Below are 20,765 nucleotides of genomic sequence, written 5' to 3'. Positions count from 1 at the left end.
ATTGATTGTATGGGTACCTGAAATGCACCTAAATAGATCTTTTTTCTTTAAACAGAACCTTTTATTGTGCTTCATTCAAAAGATAGTCCAATAAAGATGATCTAAAAGAAGTTCAAACAAATTCGATACAGCCGTTTTTTTTTAACAAAGAAACTTAAACTTTTTTAATAAAGAAAATAAATTGAGTAAAAAGCAATTTGCAATAGACTCTACTGCAATAAGTTGAATGATCAGTATTATTAAAAAAATTCGATTAATATCAATACAATATTGTTATTGACGACTACATAAGGCTTTCAACAATTTTATGTTGTTTATAACATTTACAGTTTAATTTAAACAATTGAAAAATAGTTTCTGCTTATAGAACGATGTTTATTGCTAGTAGATTCGATCAAGATAAATGAACCAATAATTGTATATTTTTTATAACGAGTGCAGTTTGTTATTAAAAAATTAAAAATAAAAAGTAATAAATATATAAGATATAAATACATGACATTATAACAAAAAACAGTCAATAGGAACGGGAAGATCATCGTGTGGGCACAAAGTGTGCCTAGACCCATTTTTTTAATACCATTTAATTCACTTTATCATAGCTTATTATATTTATCATCAAAAATAAAAGTTAAATTACACTATTGGTCGTTACCTATAAGCTCAAAAATATAAAATTCAAATACTTAAACTGTTAGAATAAGTAATTGAATTTTGTAAACGGATAATTACAGCAATGTATCTATTCATACTTTTGAAAAATAATTTTAAAGTTGCACCAAATATTTCATACTCATGAAAAATAATAGAGAATCATAAGATTCGAGATTCTAACTAGACATTATTGTCAGTGAGATGGTGTTCAATAGAGTCTCGTCAAGTGATTGGTAAAAACTTTTATAATTTGAGCCTAAAAATATTGATTATGTTAGGATCAATTGAAATTGAGTTGATATAATAATGTATTTACATTATTTAATCATTTTCGTTATGTATGAGTATATTATTTATTTGTTATAATTATTTATAATTAACAATTACATTAAATAAAAGATAAAGTTTATAAAATCGTACTAAATAAGTTAATCACAATTGTTTAAAAATTAATACTCAAAAAACTATGAGATATTACAACGTAAGGAAGCACTGCGTACTCATTTATTGAATTTAATCTAATTGCTATGTATTTAGAATAATATTGAATTTATTTTGACTACGTTCTTACATGCAAATCCATTTAAATAAACTACTGATGAATTTTGTTGCAAAAAAAAAATTGAAAAGTTAATCGTTTAGAAGACGCACGTGCATAGTGTTGAAATGTAGGTCACGATATTATAAATTCCAGTTATAGATCTATTCTTCAGTACTCAGTTACATATAATGTATTAATAAATTTGTATTTCGTAATTTAAGTTACCTATCATTACGGATCTCGAGCCATGACTGCAGCCAACTCTTTTACTTGATCTCTATTAGCATGCATAAACGCTTTCGCAGTCCAAATCATGTCAGCCAATATTTCGTCGTTCTTCTCATCCATTGCTACTACGCTGGACAATTGAGGATTGAAACGGTAATATGGAATGCCTATCATGGAACACCAAGTTCTTGCACGATCGACGACGCGTCCATCGGCTGCGGTTGCTTGATCGACGAGAAGATTTCCTAAAGCAGAAATTCCTCTGCCGAGTTTCATTGCGTCCCATATACTTTCTGGTCGGAAAACATCAATGTCTTTCAAAGGTGTGACAGGAATTGCTCCAGTACCAAGTGAAACAACTAAAGATAATGGAGTAGCTTCATCATCTCTACCAAGAGCGTTTAATGCTAAGTTGTATTCGTGGATCTCTGTCATGGCATCAAGAGTAGGATTATTAGCAATTAATCCTCCATCAATGAATCGACCAAAGGCTCTAAAGAATGATGGAGCAGCTCCAGTAGCTCTTGCTGCCTTCCACAATAATTGTTCTTCAGGCAATAGAGTTGGCTTAAATTTAGAATTATGTGGAACTTTTAATAGAACACTTGGCGAGTCATAGTTACGAAAGAGATGAAGATCTACAGGTTTTCGATCAGCAAGTACTCCAGTTATCATGAGTTTTGGTGATTTGATGTCTGCCATTACAGTTTCAGCACCAAGACTATCTTTTAAAACTTTTTCTAGATTTTCACTGCTATACGGCCTTGATCCTACGAATGTATCCTGTTTAATACGAAAATAGAGAGCTTGGCATTCTCTTAAATTTTTACCAGCAGCTAAACCAAGAGCCAGGATTCCACCTGTTGACGTTCCCGCAATCCAATCAAAACAGTGGACGATAGATTTTTGCAAAATAGCTTCGATTTCAATTAAAGTTTGAACTAGAACAAGACCACGTATTCCTCCACCATCTAAGCATAATAATCTACCACCTTTTAATTTTTTTGTGCCAAGCGATGCCATTTTTGCCATGCTTGATACATATAGCATCTGATCAAGGACTGTTCTGGGAATTGCAGTCGGTGGTTCTGGTGGAGCTGATCCATTGAATGTTTCACCAAATTTACAGCCCTCATCACAATTTTTCATATTTAAATCACAACGTCGAGCGCCAACGGCATGCAAAATATATAAAATTTTATCTCCTTCACTGCTTTTTATATTAATCAAGTGTCTTGGAGTTTCATTGTTCTTGTTTTTAGCATTAATATCGGCTCCGAAACCAATGAGCATTTGTACAATTGAGATTGATGCACCTTTTTGTACTGCTAAATGTAAAGGTGTATCGCCTTGATGATCCCCAATATTTATACATGCCATGTGGCTTAAAAGTGCGACAACACAATCTAATCGTTTCCTCATCACCATGATATGCAATGCAGTTCTACCATCAAAATTGACTGCATTGATGTTGCAATTCATTTCTATCAATGCATTTACTACCTCATGACTAGATGACCAATGCAGAGGAGTCCCTCCAAACTTCATATCTTCAGCAGATAAAGAGTTGGGTTTATCACTCATAAAATCTCCAACATAACTTGGACCATTTGTTGTGCTTTCTTTCGCTGACATATTAACATCTGCTCCAATCATTAAAAGTGCTTTTACACAATCTGGCTTATCATTTTGGCAAGCAACATGCAGTGGAGTTTGCCCAGTGGCATTGCGACTGTTTAAAATTTTTCGTAAGCTAGCTCCTAATGCAAAAATAATATCTTTACTTGATCCAGCGGCGTAATGATAGACAGTATTTTCATTATGATCTAAATGTTCTAGTGAAGCGCCTTCATTAATCAATAGTTGTACCATTTGAAGATTATTGTTTTGAATAGCTACTTGAAGAGGTGATGCTCCAGTAGCACTATCTCCTACATTTAATTTCTCTTTGATTACAACATTTTTAAATGCATCATAGAGTGATAAATGTGCTGCTAAATGTGCTGGTGTCCAAGTTGGATGTTTAGTAACTGTGTCACATAATTTTTGAAGCTTGGTTGTGTTATATAGTTCTTTAGATGATTGTACTAGTATTGGAACTTCATCTTTGTAAACAGTAAATTTTATTTCTGCCATCTCAAGATCATCCGATCGGAATAGACTGAATGCTTGTGACAAAGTTTCTTGACATGGCCTATGAAAGACAATTTCATATTTGTCATGATAACGATCACCTGGTCCATACAACATAATCCCATCTTCTCGACAATGAATGTGACGATTACTATACTCGTCAGGCCGAACTTCCAACACTACATTAGGATCGGTGTTTCCAAAGACAATGTTCCGGAAAACGTTGTTAGCAATATCTCCTAACCATGCCATGATGATCAATTTATGTAGTACTATGATGCCATGATGATCAATTGATATAATCTCAAATTGATAATGCGCAACTTTGAATGACTCATCTAGAAAAATTATGTAAGTTGACATTGATCGTTTGCTCAATGAACTTTGATTTTGGTTATGATATGGTTATGATCATAGAAAATTTCATAAATACCTGATAATATTCAATGTTATTTCATAACAGAGTCGTTCATTGGTGACTAGATTGCTTAAAATATTAATATATATGCTAGTTGATGGATGTCACTATTTACTGACAGTAAAAACAAATTAAAACTTAATTAAAAAATTCTACTTATTTACTCAAGTCAGCTGTAGTCTTAGTCACTATTTTATCTAGTGAATTATGTATTCTCTTGATGACAAAAGTTTAGCAAAGTTCTATAAACTTATCTAGATGGCATTGAATGTAAAATCGAGGTATCTGTTGTTGGTAATTTACCTTGTATCCTTACGTGGGAGTAAAAAATTAATACAGCATTCAAAGTGAAATTAATCGATCCGTCTGATATAAAATATTCAACATAACATTAATAAAGAATTTCTCTAAGTGCGTTCATAAATAATTACCACCTCAATGAATGAACTATAGATCAATTAAAAAGTGCCTTAATCATTCCTCATTATCAAAAGGCAATTATATCCAACATTAATGGTTTTGACAGTTGGTGAAATGAAAAGTGTATTGAAAATATCGAGAGGAGTTTAAAGTAGAACATGGTCGATTTTTATTAGTAATACATTATAATTGGAAAATGAGATTTTCATCATGTAGTTGAAAGGATGAAGTATTAGGTGGCTTTCAAGAGAGCTAGGAAGCATGGTACTGTGGTATGCAGTGGGTTACAGGCGCGGGCGAACGAGAGGATACTTGGTCTTCGTGGGTGGCAAATGGTTGCGTCGGCGCATTTCGAACCCCGCCCTTGTGCGAGGCTGCTCCTGCGAAGAAATGATAGTCGTGTTTCAACTCGCGATTCGCGTGGCCTGACTGTGGGAAACTCGACTTTAGTCTTGGCAGCTCATTATTATACTGTTAAGTGTTAAATACTGTTTCGAAAAATATATCCACTATTTATTTTCCCGCTTGTATTAATGCGGTCATATATTATATACATTGTTATTTAGATAGAATATTTTTATGCACAATAAAAAAAAATAACTTCATAATATATATATGTATTACATATATATATATATATATATATTATATGTAGACGATAAATATAATAAAATTGGCACGATACCAAATAAATCATTCTAATTAGTGATTTATTAAAATCAGTGAAAATAATGATTAATTCATTTTATTACCAAAATTTGCTACACCATGTATTATTGTAGGTAGTTGAAATTGTGAACAAAAAGAAAAAAAATACTTACCACAGTACAATAAAATCAAGTGCAAAGAATTGAGTACATATATAAATCATTTAATCGATCCTATTAATTTTATGACGAGGTGTTAACGTAATTATTATTTTTTTTCTGTAAAGGTGACATGTCAATTATAATGAACAAACAAATTATTGATTACTATATCATAAAGTTGGAGGAAGAATAATAGAATTATACAATTATTTTCGAATAATTTAACACTCATTTAATTGATTGATATATATGTATATTTCTATTCTATACATATACATATATATTTCACCCTTATGACCTCTAAATTATGTACGAGATACTTATCAAGTTATATAATTAAGCGGCCTATATGGTTATCAAAATAAAAAAATCAAACATTTCTACAATTTTTCAAGAAATAAAAGAAAAAACCGGACTGGAGAAATGTTCGTGAGCGCTTCGATAAAATCACTTAAACGATCTATAACAGTGATTACTCAATCGTATGAGAATTTACCAAATGTGTATGAAGCTTGAATATGTCTTAAGTATAGGAATTGCATTGCCATGAAGATTATGAGGAGAATAATAAGTTTACACTATATATCTCCATGCACGTGTAGGAACGATGATGCGCATGATTAAGAACAAGCGCGACTGCTAAAAGTATTACGTAAAACAATATCATATATATTTATATATTGGATCTCTGTCGAATTAAATTACAAAACGAAAAAGAAGGATCACCCAACTTTGCAGGTATTACCTAATTTTGAAATAGGATAAAGGTGATGCGTGGCAGCAGTTCAGAGTTATTGCTGGACGCAAGCAGTCAAAGTCAAGCCACCAATCCATACAAATACGAAAAACAAGAGCAGGCAGAGTTACGTCGTCGCAAACTGTTGGAACTCGGGTTCGGCGCTAGGCGCCAACCGCTACGGCGAACTTGCCGTCAGCGGTTTAATTTCTACGCTACTTCAGCATTAGCATTTGTTGCCACATCTGGTGGTGCTGCGCTGCTTTTTCTAGTTCCTCTGTATGTTGATCCAGCAATCAGTACACTAGCTGCTGATTTTTCACCTGAACCGGTCATTTGTACCACAATCCGTCGTGAAGATATTCTTGGCCTCTTCAACTGCACTTGGAGCTCCTGTCGTGAAGGCTGTACCAGCGATGTTTACAGATGTACCCACATATACGTTTCATACACTCCATGGACCAATAATACTAATAGAACACTTTCGTGGACAAGTGATTTGGGAATTGGTGATAAAAGCACTTCCAACACAACAATTCAATCACCTGTTACTGGTCAGTTTTCGTTATCAATTATTCAGTTACCTTTTACCCTGCTTTATTTACTGTACTGCAGCATTTTATGTACATAGGCTTCTGCTGTGATAATCATCACATGACATATACATGTTTATTTATGTATTGACATTTAAATATTTTACAGTTTCATCGAATGAGGTCGAAGCGGTTCTTAAGGTGAACATCAAAGGTTGTGGCTATCCCCCTGTAGTCAATTGTGAGAACTTCACGCGTGAGCTTGGATACACGGGTGCTAAATTTCCCTGCCATTATAGTCGCATCAACGGCAGTATAGTGATGGCTAATTACAACCGCGAGGCTCAAGTAGAGACAATAATCCATTTTCTTGCGGCGCCTTTTGTAGTGACACTCGCTACGAGTATTGCACTATGTGTAATGCATTGTGACTGCAGATGCGTGGTACCCTCCCATCGTCAATCGCGTGGAATGAGAAAAATCAGAATAAGCAATCTCAGGTAATATTTATTATATACTATACTTTACGCTAGTTTAATTGCTTTATTTGTATATATTATTTTTTATTTTTTTTATTTTTTAGTATAAAAAGAGATAGAAGTAGAAGATAAAGGCTGAATGTAATGAAGCACCAGGATTCATTTTATTTTTCTGCTAAAATACGATTTGATTATTATCTCAGCTGCCGAGTGTTTTAGGAGTGATTAAATATTTTTTCAAATGATTCAAGATGTTTGAGATATCAGCTTCGCTCAGACTAATTAGAAAAAGGATATTTAACTATAAATAAGAATAATTCATTTGTGAATTATAAGCATATTTTTTTAAGTTTAAAATTAAAATTATTATTATAATTTTTTATAATTGATTAAAATTATTTTTCTAAAGCGATAATTGGGTTAAATGTAAAGATGTAACTATGTATGAAAACTTTTCTAAGAGAATAGGAACAAATTATTAAGTTTTCAAAGTTTTTGGTGCTTTTTTGTATTTAATATTGATGCAGTAGTGTGGGATTTTAAAATGATTAAAAATAATTATTTATTGTATAATGATTTTTTCTGTATTGGTGCTTTTGGAATGCTGTAGGTGGTCTGCGTAAGTGATATTTTTAGTTTGATTTATTAAAAAAATTATAAACCAAAGATATTTTTTATCATTAATAGAACTGTTATCGCAGGAAGTAGAACAGAATGTTTTATTCATCTTATACTCGTTATTGCATGACTTATGGAAGCAAAAAAAGAAAAAATTGAAAGTTACGGAATGCCTTTATACGATTTAATTAATTTCAATATTTTAGATCAGTTAATATTTTTAAAAATGATATTCAAATTTTTGGGACCATCAATAAAAACAATATTTCTCTTAATAGTTCCTTCAAATGAAAGACAATTCAAGAAATATTTCTCTAATGTTTAAAGCATCATTTTATCACAATATGATGTGGGTATAATAAATCAATAATGAATTTGAAAAAAAGAAAAAACAAAATTTTAAATTCATTAATTAATTATTCATAAGCAATTATTGTTGACTTGCTCTCCAATTCGATGACTTATCGGAAAATCAATAGACTACAAAAGAGAAGAGAGAAAAAAAATATAAAAAAATCTAATCAAGTTTCATTGAAATATTTCTCCATTATTCTGTATATGAAAAGCAAGTTAAACGACAATCTACTATCAAAGAATTTCTTGGCAAAAAAAAAGCAACAAAAAGCTTTCATGAAAATTTTACACGAGTAGATTTGAATCATTTTAAGAATATCTCTTATTCATTTCACAAAGAAAATATTAAAGAAAAATTTTTCATGCAAATTTCATGGCACTTTTTAACTTTCGAATAATAAATGACTATCTATCTTTAAATAATAAATAATCAAGAAATGTGCTTGCGCGGGTTTTGTAATTTACTAGTGTGCCATTCATTTAATGTTATATTGTTTTATCAATAATTTTATTTTCATTTCAATTATGTATTTTATTACTCTCTATCAGAATTTTTGCGTATGAAAATATACATTGTATGCTAACTGTGATATTAATCTGTAAAAAGAATAAAACGCTTGGGGAATACTTTATATTTCCCAAGAGAGCGCGATAAAAACCACTGAATTTATTAAAATAAATTTGGTTTATTTGATTTTGACGACTTTTTATTTATTTGCCTTTCGATACTCACATATTTTATTATCATTATTATTACCATAACGATTCTTCTTACTTTATAGCATCAGTGCCCATGAAAATAATGAGCACATAAAATATTTTATATTTATATTTGTCATTAATTTTTATGTTGTTTAAGGAAATTTCATTCCTAGTAATACTTTAATATTTATTACTATGTAGAATATTCTGGTAATGCGTAGTTCAATAGTTAAACAAAAAGCACGTTTTGTCTATTCACGTGCATGTATTACGTATTTAAATAATTTATAACAAACCATGAACTTATACAGTGTATACTTATAGATCTAAAAGTATACGCACTGTAAGAGTCTTTAAAATAAATTCAATGTCTTTAGATATACATGCATCAACAACTGCTTTCTATAAAGACTGTTGATAAATTGTTCATGACCCATTTCTTATTCTTGACCATCGCAATTCCATCGAATGGTCTGTAGGTGACTATTGATAAAATTACCATTACTCTATCATTGATGTTATATTAATAATTGATAAAAACAAACTTTTTTCAATTCTATTTTAATTAAAATATGCATAATTAATTATAATCAACTTGAAAGACGATACTTTGCTAAGTAATCCATGGTTGAAATTAGTTTTCCAGGCTGTTGCCCAGAAATTACTTGCGCAACGGAGTTTAACTTTTGACGATAAGATCGATGAAATAGAACAGTGTTGAGAAAAATTAATTTCCCAAGAGATTACTAGTCTAAAATGTGTGGGGTAAAATGAGGTTCCATGTTATGCCTAATTTTTGCTGAGGGATAAAAATTATTCATATTTTATCAGCATCAATAAAGTAGCTGGTAGATAGGAATACATGGTATGATTAGATGAAATTGGGGATACTAAAAAATTTTTCTCATTTCAGTGATCAATCGATAAGCAATAGAGTGGACCGAAGAGGACATACGGAAGCTCACTGCGACTGCGGGGAAGTAACACGACCATTATGACATAGGGATGAGACGACTGAGAGTGTGCTGGCCACATCTCAGTCGGATCTATAAAAGGAATCCAGTCATTATTTCCAATATGATTAACATGACTTTCTAATGATTTTCGATCTTCCATGGAATTAAAAACTGCAGTGACTATCGATCGAATATTGGATACTTTGAAGCACCAAGATTCGTGCTGATAGAACAAAAAATATAATAATTTAAGAGATAGCTAAGTGAAATGCCATTATTATTTAACGGGTATAAAAATAGAAATAAATAAATAACAGGATAGAATTGAATCAAAATAAGTAGGATAACATGAATTAATGTGGTTAGCAGTTGACTGTTCGTTAACGTGCTTTATACATTTGTGGACGTATCACTATATAATCGCACTCGAGCTTCAAGAGTGCAGTGCTGCACCGGTATTGATTGATACAATAATAATGATGGTAAGGGTCGACGTTTATTACGCTACATATTAATGCTCTTATCATCATTATGTATGATTCGAAATAATGAATAAATTGATTAATGCAGTACACATATATAGATTATAAGAAAAATGAAAAACAATATCATGTAGTTTTGTTCTTCATATCTTTATCAACGAAACGATGAAATAGCAGATATATATTCGTATGTATACATATATCTTGTAAATCTAATCACCATTTGTGAATTTCAATAAGTTAGAGGAACTATTTTGAAATAGAGCCAGTGGTGTTCAACAACATATACAACTAAAAAAGCTAATATTTTTCAACATTTAGGTTACTACTTTTTGCGTTTTACAAATATTCACTGATTAGTTTTTTAAGAATAATGTTAATCTTTGGATGGAATTATTGGAGTGGTGTACTGAGATAAATATTTAGCTTTTTATCACAAAAATATGCTTTGTTTAATGTTTATGATAGTTATTTCAATTATTTCGTCTTTGAATGAATATTATTGTTTTTAATTTAACTTATTGTTAAGTGAAATGGAAAAAATTGTTTTTACAGTTGAAGAAATAATTATTATTTTTAAATCTAAATCTTCTCTCAGTACAATGTTATCATTCGATCATTTTTATTTTTTCATTCACTCTAGAAATATTCGTAAAAAATTAAAATGAGTTATTTTTATGAATAGTTGAAATGAGATTAAGACAAAAAAAATTTATAATAATTTTTTTTTTTAATACTTTAATTGCATACATACTCTCCCTAAATCCACTTTTTCATGTAGGGTAGAGTTGAGTCTATATGACTTGGAGCAATATTTCAGTTGAAAAATATTTGTTCTAAAAAAAAAAAAAAAAATGAATAAACTTTATAACAAATGTTTTCTATTCGAAAAAAAAATTTATTCATAGCGATAAGAAATGTTAAACAAACTTAAAATGAAGTTTTAAAACTCAACAATTACCTTTAAGGCAAATTCGAGGTCACCATGACCTACTGTATAGTTTAAATATTAGCCCTTAATACATTTATTTTTCTAAATTAATGATAATTATATTCCAGAGTGAATGGAAAATTAAAATATTCTGATGGAAACAAAACCACCCTAAAAAAAAACCAAAAAATAGCATGTATGTCTTAATTAAAGACCACGATTTGGATTATACTGACAGGGTCACATATAGTTGTAAATAAAAAATAAAACTAGAATATCGCGCTTCCTTAAACGAAAAAACATAAGTATTTATAGTTACAAAAAGAAAAAAAGAATAAATAAAAACGCGATATAATCATATATATATATATATATATATATATTGTCCAAAATTTGGTAAAAAACGAAAAAAAGAACAATTTATCTTGTATACACTCAAAAGAAACCGCCATGTCAGTTTTATGACATTTAAATTTTTTCTTTGATACATTATAAAATTATTAATTATCAAATAGACACTTGGAATGGATTTATTGTAATATGTGTATAATCATATATACAAGTGCAAAAATCAAAATAGAGTGAACTTTAATTGTTGCATTTTTATTTAATAAATAGGACCAAAGAATCTGAGATTAATGAGTTATATAATTTTCTACTCTGTCATGTTGATTATTCTAGAAGTGTGTGCAGTGATTTTCAGTTAATTACAAGAGGCCATTAGATGTAGAGAAAAAAGATGTCATAAAAATTAATTTAAAAATTCCGTTGATGTATCAACTCAGTTATACTTTTAAAACTATTATTCGTGACATGAGCAGGGATTTGTCACAGACGAATAATGCGGCTCAGGTATGACATTAAGCATTCGCTGAATAGAAAGAATTAAGAGTACTATGTCACTTTTCTGTAATTTATTAGAGTACTGGAAGCAGCGCAGAGCACTTGGAAAATGTGACTGGCACAATTCAGGATCGAATATATATTTAATGCAATCTCTTGGTGCATTTCTTTATAGATTAAATTTTCAAATAATTGGATACATTACCATATAATTGAAATAGTGAATATTAGATTAATTTATGATAATTTATCTCAATAAACGTCCGTGCAGAAGTTTTAATGGGATCACCAACGGAATTACACTTGATTGACCAAAATCTAGTGCTTGATGAACACCCATGTATTGGTGATGTATAAACATGTAATAGGGCTATAATATTTAAGAAATATGATATTCATATTTATTGATTTATCATTTGCTTTCTTTTGAAAGAGGTCATTTTTTACGAGGGCGCGTCAAAGCGAGCAAGCCTGCAAGAAAGCTCAGCCTATTGTCACTGTTACAATCAGCTTTGACCTCGATTATTTGCATTAGTATTAGCAACCAACATCGACCGTTATCAGCATTGTACATGCACGTATGTTGAATCGCAATAGTATGGGTCAGAGTACATTATGGGGAATGAGAAGATATCACGTCAGCAGAGACTACTTAGAATTCGGGTGGTTGTCACGCTCATGAAAGGCATGCCATGTCGCATTGGGAATGCTCCCGTTTATTATTTTACATGCTAATTTTTGATTTACATTTTTTACAATATCACGAAATGAGATTATAAATTTCAGCTTTTTTTTTCATTTTTATCTATTGATGACATTTTTAACTTTGTATCACGATGGAATCACTTTTTTCGTGCATTTTTTTCCGCAACTTTCAAACTTGAGGATGAATTAAAATTTTTTTCTCGATGAAGAGATTCTGAATATCGATTTTTTTTATCGTCGTTAGTTTGATGTTCTAGTTTTTTGCATCGTATGCACACAAAACTATCTATCACGCATACACAACTGGTGTAGATCGTTCATATTATCGACGGCCACGAGCTCTGTCAGCCATGGTTGTTATTATCAACGTCCTATAGGCTCGATCAAGTGTAAAGAAAAGTTCTATCATGGAAATGGGTAGTTCGTGAATTGTTTACTCATTTACCTCATATACGTCAATCAACAGAGGTGAGATTTTTATTGTCATCTTTGATTTTATTTCCATCCATTGTTCTTGATACCTTTTTAAATGCAATTCTTCTCAAATTATAATTATGACAATATCATAACATCATCAAATTCTGTATAGCTTTTCATCACGTCCTTATATAAAGAATGGGCTGCTATAAAGTGTTTGCACGCGAGAAACGTGCAACTATTATACAAACGGAATACAGCTATGAATCTTTTCTGACTAATTGCACCACTCATTAACTACCCTTGTGACGTGCTAAGAAAACTTGTGTCTTTATAATGATGATTTAAAAATATATATTTCTGTACATGTATCTCACATACACACACTACTGACTGAAACTGACAAAAAATAAAATAAAAAATTATGAAATATTGGATGGTTTTTGTTCACGTTTCTTCATAAATGAAATGTCAGATACATATCGACAACTACTCCAGTTCAGATCCTCTAATCAAAACTGCTGTCCTTTGATATTCAAAGATTACATCTTAAATTTGAAAAAAAAAAGTTGTGACCTGATTACAAGACTCTCCAATTTGTGCTGAAACAATAAAGATATACGAGCTGTATTGTACCAAATCATCAAGCTCTTAATACTGCCGATTGTAGAGATATTAATTATACTAGTGAATAAATATAAAAAGTAATATCAGCGGGTAAGTTATGAAGAAACTCAATTAATGTTTCAAGGTAAAAGCAAGCAGGAATTTAAGTAAGCTTTCAAGGATTTACAGAAAGCGCTTCCTTATTCATGATAATTATCATCGTATTTAATGAATTTTCTTTTTTAACATTGTGAGTTTATATAATATGTTGAAGTAATAATTATAATAAATTGATGTGGAATTAATAATAATTAGATTAATAGAATGATTGATGAAATTATACAATAACTCATTCATTATTCTATATTGCTTTCGACGGGATAGTGATTGAGCACCATTTTGTTGATAACATTTATAGATATTCAGTTTTTTTATATATATACTTTATTCTGCTTTCAATTCATTCACTTATTAACAAAAGGTAATTTCACACAATCGCAATATATGTCGAATGATGTTTCTTTTTTTTTCCTTTTTAGAATAACTCTCGTCTAGATTTGACATCAATAATTTTCTCAACTATGATAAGTATTCATTTTATATAAACAATAATAATTTTAAATTGTTAATTTCTTACTAGATTATCAATTTTTATATGTGATGGTATGGCAATTAGCGTGGAATCAATTGTTATAAACTTCAGTACCGTTAAATGATACACAATCACACTTTTTTATCTAATTAATTATCTAAATTTCTTAATACAGTAAGTGTGGTGAAATTATTTTCTTTAAGTCTTGTGAAACAAGTTGTAATGTAAAAAATATTGCACGTCACTTCAAGCAAAATCTCCACGCAATTTATCGTCACACCACCATAATATCAGGCACTCCGCAGATAATATATACCACAATCAATATACACTTATAAATTATTTTTTATTTTTTATGAGGTAAATGATCGTAATTATGTCACTGCTTGTAGCTTCATCACAGCCTTTATTAATAAAAGATGAAGCTATTAATTAGCAATGATAATGTACTGTAAAAACGTGCGCTTGGATATTAATACTTTTTTTTTCAATTCATTACAAAAGAATATTTATAACAAAGGTTTGAGAAAATTAATTTTAAATTTGTATGTCTATTTTTTTCTTTACTTTTACGTAATACTTGTAAAACTATTTTAAATATTTCAGTTAATATTTTTTCCAAAAAACCTATTTTCGTTGAAAGTACAATACAGTTATTATTTAATTATTCTTTCAAAATAAAAAATATTTATTTTATGCCATTTTTATATTAGATTTGTCTTTGTATTGTTCAATCATTTATTTATTCTGCATAAATCATTGTATTTTTTGGAAATCTGGGGTATACATTCGTTATGTCACTTCCAGTAAAATTGAATGATATTGTTGTCAACTCTTGTCAACAGTGGGTTTGCAATGTTTATTTAAAAAATTGTGATTTTTCATTCGCTCCGATAGTCATTAGTGTAAGCAATCTTGTTTTCTGAATCACTATCTATTTATAGAATATTCTGGTATTCGTTTGCGTATTAAAGTGAGTTTCAATTAAATAAATTGTGAGCTCTATCGATGCAATTATTTTTAAAATAATTAAGCAAAAATAAAAAATTTGCTTGTTGCTATTTCCCATTCCAATATTTAAATTTTACATCCAATTAAAACCTAGTTAAAAATATTTCTTTGTGATCAATAAAAAATGACTTCCAAAATTAAATTTTTTCTCAGTACATATCGACACAAATACAATCATTCAACTTATGATTTATTTATACCACAATGTGAAATATTAATTTTTATAATATCATAATTCATTCGACTGTGTATATTTTCACTCCATACTTCATTATGTTTCATTGAATATTTTACAAAACTTATAAGTAATATAAATGCAAGTATAATTAAACACATGATTTCAGTTTTGTACAAACTTGTTAGGCTTAATAAAAAAAAATATTTGGCAGTAACTGTACAGTTATGTATTCATAACATCGACATGTAATTTGCAACTACCCTGATAATCCAAATCTTGCACTGTTTATTTTCTTGAATAATCATTGTCAGTCGCTCAAAAATCTAGTGATATAATCAATTATAATTATAATAAATTTTTCTACTTTACATTAACGCAACATTTACTCCATTCATTTATTCATTTATTATATTTACAAGCTCCCAATTTTTCATTCATACGCATTATTAGTTTTAGATAAAAATAAATGTCTGACATTAAAAACAATACTTTCTGGCGCTGACTGGCTGCACATGGCTCACTGATAGGGGACGACCCACTTGTGGGACGACCCCTTCGTCTTGTCAGCCATAATAATAACACCCTTTGTTGGATATATTCCTTAAATTTTCTGTCGATAAAATCGTGTGAAGACTATCAGCGCCAATCATGTGATTACCAAGATCAACGCGAACTCCAGCGTGTGGTGGAATTTGATGTATTGGTTCTATTGATACAGGCATCCTGACATCTGGGTAATAGTGATCCGTTCCGTGCAATCGTTCCGCCAATTGAGTCTCAGGAATTCTAGACATTTAGAAATAATAGCATGATTACATTTGCGAATAATTCTTTTTTTCATCTTACTTTTCTACTTTTTTTTCAACTCACCTGGTTTCTTGCATTGGAACCGGAACTGGAGTTGAAAGATCAATATCAGCGTCAATCTCGGAAATTTCATCCGTAAAGCCATTAGGCAAAGTTTCGTTATTATCATGGAATTTGGTGTCTTTTTTTGCTCGATGCCGACTAATTAGGAGTCGACCAATAATAAGACTTAGAAAGACTGTCACTCCTGCAGCTACTGATACTATTATGTATAAGTAAAACTTCTCTTGATTTCCTGTTGATATAAAAGTTTGTTTTAATATATTTCCTTTTTTTATATTCAGTAATGAAGATATCTTAGGCTTATTTATAAGACTAACTTTCAACATTCCGTTAATTGGGGCTAATATAAATATGCCAACTAGTGACCTTGTACTTACTGATAGCTATTGAAAAAATTCAATAAGGATGTATCTATTAATGACCCTGTTCATTCAATCAGCTAGATTATAGATCTAGATGGGGAATTGGGTCAATGAACACGTGAGCATATTTCTTTTATTTGTTTTGCGAATATGAAAAGCTTTCTTGAAATGGGGTGAAAAATATTTACTGAAGTGAACCATTTTTCGAGTGGTTTAATTATTTTGTTAGTAATAAAAGAAAATTTGTGCAATGGTAGTGGTTTAATTTTTTTTTCATAAACTCGTGGCATTATTTTAATTAAAATACTTGACATGTTGGTAACAAATTGTATTAAAAATCATTAAATATTTTTTAGTTTAGAATAATTATTCTTATTTATTCTATTAATTTAACTTCAATAAATAAATAAGAAAAAATCATTTATTTGCTATAAAACTGATATTATATTTTAAAAATAATTTTAGTAAAAATTATAAATTAATAATTAAAGATCTTTAGATAATCTTATGATTTATTAATAATAATTTTTTTTTACTAATTGAATGGAAATCATTACTGAGATCTTCTTTATAATTATTATGCATAAAAATATCTACGAAAATTCACAGACCATCGTAAGACCCTTTACTTTCATGACTTTGAACATCCACGATTGATGAATATAAATACGAAAATTTAAAAATCTGAAGGCCTCTTTGATGGTCTAAAGATGTGCAGAAAGCAGAAATATTCGCATTCATATTAAGAACGAATATTTAAAGACTTTAAATCTTATCTTAGCCCTACTAGGGCTTTTAATGATGTAACCTATTTTTTAAATGAATATTTATATTAATTTAAAGTATGATCATTATTTTTAATACTATTGACTTTTGGGAATTGAAAAAAAACTGAACTTTTATTATTAAAATCCATATTTGTTTTAAAATGTTATTTTTTATTATATTTTTAATGGTAAAATAATTTTGTTTTTCTTTGAAAGTTATATTTTCTTGGATAGACTTGTAATAAAAAAGTATTTTAGTATCTTATAGAACAAAATAAAACTGAAATACAGCAAAGGTGAATAAGTTTCAGTTGGCAATGAGGTTTACTTAAAATATTGTATATAATAAATGAATTTCATACTTTTAAACGGACATAGAGAGTGTATATCCATAAGTAATAACAAGCCATCAAGCTTTATCTTGTTACATATTTCAAATAAGTTTTGCAGATAAGTTATTTCTTTTATTAACAAAATTTTTTTTATACACTTGTTATCTTCTCTATTTTTCGTATAAGCTAGTAAATATGACATTCATTGTACTTGAAAAAAACATAAAATATCTCATTTTTCTATTCATAATAATCATAAAGAAATGTCATCTCAGTTCAATATTACAATAAAAAAAATTTTTTTTATTACTATTAATTTAAATCATAAATTTCTTTTATTTCTTCGTTTTTTGGAATTAAGAAACCTCCAAATCAACTGGATTAATGTAATAAAATACCAAAGTTTCAAAGACACAATGGTCGTTTGACAATTCTTCAATCAAAAAACTTTTTTTGTCTTCAAAGCCTAAAGATTCTTTTTTCAATGAACTTTTCACAAAATTAAAAGGCTCTTAGCTTTTATTAAATCATAAAGTTTTTTAGGTTAAACTATTATGCTCTGTTGTGTTCATACCAGTAATTAATCATGAACAATAGTTTTACAATCCAAATAAATCTCAAAATAAATAAGTTTTTTTTATTTGGTCACTATTTGGAGCATATACCTTACAGCATAAAAATAAAAATCATCAAAATTCTGAACATACGCAAGGATGCAATCAAAAATTCCAGAAAAAAAAACCAGAAAAACATGCATACAATTTATTGCAAGTTTGTACTATCATGGATGCACATCATAACCATCATTTATATACAATCGACGCTCTCTAGAACTCAACTCGTTACAGATTCGATTTTTCTCTGTTAAGTTTTTTTCCCTCTTCAAAGCTATGAATAGTTTTAGATGTATGAAATTTATTTCTTTTAGAGCTTACATTTTTGTGTTAGAAGTTGTGTAGAGCGTCGACAGTATGTGTCTATTTGAAAAAATAACTTTGAATATATATCGTAAATCGGTCACTGAATTCAGCTGATAACGAAAATTCCTGAGGTAATAACAAATTCGTGATATATCCGCGTGGGATGTCCATGGATGATTTATTTGAATAAACTACTTACTTGTAATAAATGAATATACGCTAATCCATTCATTGAGATAGTCAACCATGGCTTGATCCTCTTCAGGTACTGTGAAGATGATGGTTATCATTTGTCATGAATCATTTATTATGTCAATGTCATCTTCAGCTTCGTTAGCTTTTTAAATTATCATTATTACCACCCTCATAACGTCGGTTGACAATATAAAACGCTGTTGAGCGTTATTACCCTACCGACCGAGCCTAATCTTGCTATAGTACCACCTTTCTGATTTCAATTACGTGGTGGGTTACATGTACAACATATGATTATACCAAATAGACTGGTTAAGTTATGCTTCAAAATCTTAAAATTCACATAAATCACGACAAAAAAAAAACAGGAAAGGCATTTAAAATATCTTGAGTATTTTGCTATTCTTAGATCAGCTATAAATATGTAGTTTTTGAAAAGTAGAAGTAAAACAAAACTTGCAAAGCCAATACTTTTAGGTGCTGCTAAAGAATTTATGTCATGCTGTAAAAATTATATTGAACTCGTTTGATATGATGTAGTGGTTGTAGTAAAATTCGATTTTGTCATTATTTTGTTATTTCATTAACATCCACCACTAATTCACCTAGAAACTTATTTACTACATTAACTGTTTTTTCGTTGTAAAAAGCAAGTATGATAATTTTATTATTTGTCTCAGTTTTTGAATAAATGATTTACTTTAGAAATTCGTCTTCAGTTGAATTATTGATTGTTAGGAAATTCGTTGCATTTTTAAAATGAAAAAAAAGAAAAAACAAAAAAAAACGTTTAGTTAAACTAAAATAAAATTATTTGAAAAAAGAGAATGAAAACTTGTTTTTACCTACAGAGATGTGCTCAGAGACAAGAGTTTTTTAACTTCTAGAACATTTTTAACTATAAAAAAAGAATTATTCTCATGAGGGAAAAATTTTGATTATGTCAGTGGATAAGTCTCTTCTTTAAGAAAAATTGTGAAAAAAACTTTTTTTTAAAAAAAAAATTCTTTTTTATAATTAAGAGTTAAAGAACTAATTACAACCTTGAATCATATTATTTAGCATTTAATTTTTTCATTGAAATTCTATAATAAATAATACATTTTTTTTATTTCTTGAACGGAAATACTTGAATCAATTGGAAGAGAGTCAAACAAAAGCAAATAAATGAAAAGAGAAGTAAAATTAAATAAATCGTTAATTGAAAAAACAACATAATTTCGATAATTGAATTGAACTGTTCAAATGAAATTGGTATGTACATTTAATATGTAAAGAATTTGGTTTTTTTTTTTATTAATTATAGAGTCAAAATTAATTGTTGGATCACTTGTAACATGATAGCATAATTAAATTGAAGTAATTTGAATTAAAAAAATTAAATAATTAAATAAATCAGAAATGAGTTTAAATAATTACAAATGACTAATTTATGCCTTCAGCAATTTAATTGCTTCCAACATTTTTAATTTTATTTTTTCCTTTTCCATAAAATAATTATTATTATCATAAATAAAAATTAATACAGAAATTTAACTACCTTCTGTGCAAGAAAATATAGTTTTTCGATAAAAATTAAATGTTATCTTGTGCAAGAATAAACACGAATAATACATATTTGGAGCATGTTTTTCTGAAATTAAAAAACTCTTTTTCATATTCATAAAATTTATGATAGGAAATATTTATTGAAAAACAATGTTAACCTTTAATCTATGTTATTTTATACACTTTTAATGAAAGAGTGTTAAAATTGTTATAGTAAATGTATATATAACTTTTTAAAAACGAATAATTCTATCATATTAAAGTGAGAACACAAATGCAGGTCAAAAAATAGATCCGTCGCTCAGTTAGTTTTGGACGTTACTGAAACACAATAGCTTATACTTTCGGTAATTTAATGCTCCATTAATTGACCACAATAAATTTTGGATAATTAATGAACTTGATATCAAATGCGGTTTGCATAA

General features: G+C 29.1%; 3 protein-coding genes across 6 annotated transcripts in view; 1 reads left to right on the top strand and 2 right to left on the bottom strand.

The window, feature by feature from the left end:
• Positions 1-1,092: 1,092 nt before the first annotated feature.
• iPLA2-VIA (calcium-independent phospholipase A2 VIA) lies at positions 1,093-4,153 on the bottom strand. The gene is made up of 2 exons (XM_035083198.1): positions 3,990-4,153; positions 1,093-3,894 (listed from the first exon to the last, which is right to left on the bottom strand). Exon 2 carries the CDS (start codon positions 3,806-3,808, stop codon positions 1,427-1,429), a length of 2,382 nt encoding a protein of 793 aa, XP_034939089.1. The 5' UTR covers positions 3,809-3,894; positions 3,990-4,153; the 3' UTR covers positions 1,093-1,426.
• Positions 4,154-5,092: 939 nt separating this feature from the next.
• On the top strand, positions 5,093-11,400 carry Teh1 (tipE homolog 1). 2 transcript variants are annotated; one of them, XM_035083194.1, is made up of 3 exons: positions 5,093-6,493; positions 6,642-6,972; positions 9,539-11,400. In XM_035083194.1, the coding sequence occupies exons 1-3, from the start codon at positions 5,974-5,976 to the stop codon at positions 9,621-9,623; spliced, it is 936 nt and encodes a 311-aa protein (XP_034939085.1). In that variant the 5' UTR covers positions 5,093-5,973; the 3' UTR covers positions 9,624-11,400. The 2 variants fall into 2 exon arrangements, with proteins under 2 accessions (XP_034939085.1, XP_034939086.1); XM_035083195.1 differs by lacking the exon at positions 9,539-11,400 and adding an exon at positions 7,056-8,688.
• Positions 11,401-13,808: 2,408 nt separating this feature from the next.
• The window catches only part of LOC118066841 (protein eva-1 homolog C), a 63,286-nt gene continuing 56,329 nt past the window's right edge, over positions 13,809-20,765 (bottom strand). For 2 of the 3 annotated variants that reach the window (XM_035083192.1, XM_035083191.1), the window contains exons 8-10: positions 18,797-18,865; positions 16,217-16,448; positions 13,809-16,132 (exon numbers count right to left, since the gene is read on the bottom strand). In XM_035083192.1, the coding sequence (XP_034939083.1) occupies positions 15,910-16,132; positions 16,217-16,448; positions 18,797-18,865 (524 nt within the window). In that variant the 3' untranslated portion in view covers positions 13,809-15,909. The remainder of the gene's footprint in view (positions 16,133-16,216; positions 16,449-18,796; positions 18,866-20,765) is intronic. The other variant, XM_035083193.1, reaches the window with a different exon arrangement.

This window comes from Chelonus insularis, unplaced genomic scaffold (genome assembly GCF_013357705.1).
Source record: "Chelonus insularis isolate UGA/USDA-ARS -01 unplaced genomic scaffold, ASM1335770v1 contig_356_pilon, whole genome shotgun sequence".
Classification (NCBI taxonomy): Eukaryota; Metazoa; Arthropoda; class Insecta; order Hymenoptera; family Braconidae; genus Chelonus; species Chelonus insularis.
The sequence above is the reverse complement of the archived record's forward strand: the minus strand, read 5'-3'. Positions and strand labels throughout refer to the sequence as shown.

Coding starts and splice junctions, on each gene's coding strand:
- iPLA2-VIA (XM_035083198.1), bottom strand. CDS start 3,808: ATGGCATGGTTAGGAGATATTGCTAACAACGTTTTCCGGAACATTGTC.
- Teh1 (XM_035083194.1), top strand. CDS start 5,974: ATGCGTGGCAGCAGTTCAGAGTTATTGCTGGACGCAAGCAGTCAAAGT. Junction 6,494..6,641: donor AATTCAATCACCTGTTACTG/GTCAGTTTTCGT, acceptor AATATTTTACAG/TTTCATCGAATGAGGTCGAA. Junction 6,973..9,538: donor ATCAGAATAAGCAATCTCAG/GTAATATTTATT, acceptor TTCTCATTTCAG/TGATCAATCGATAAGCAATA.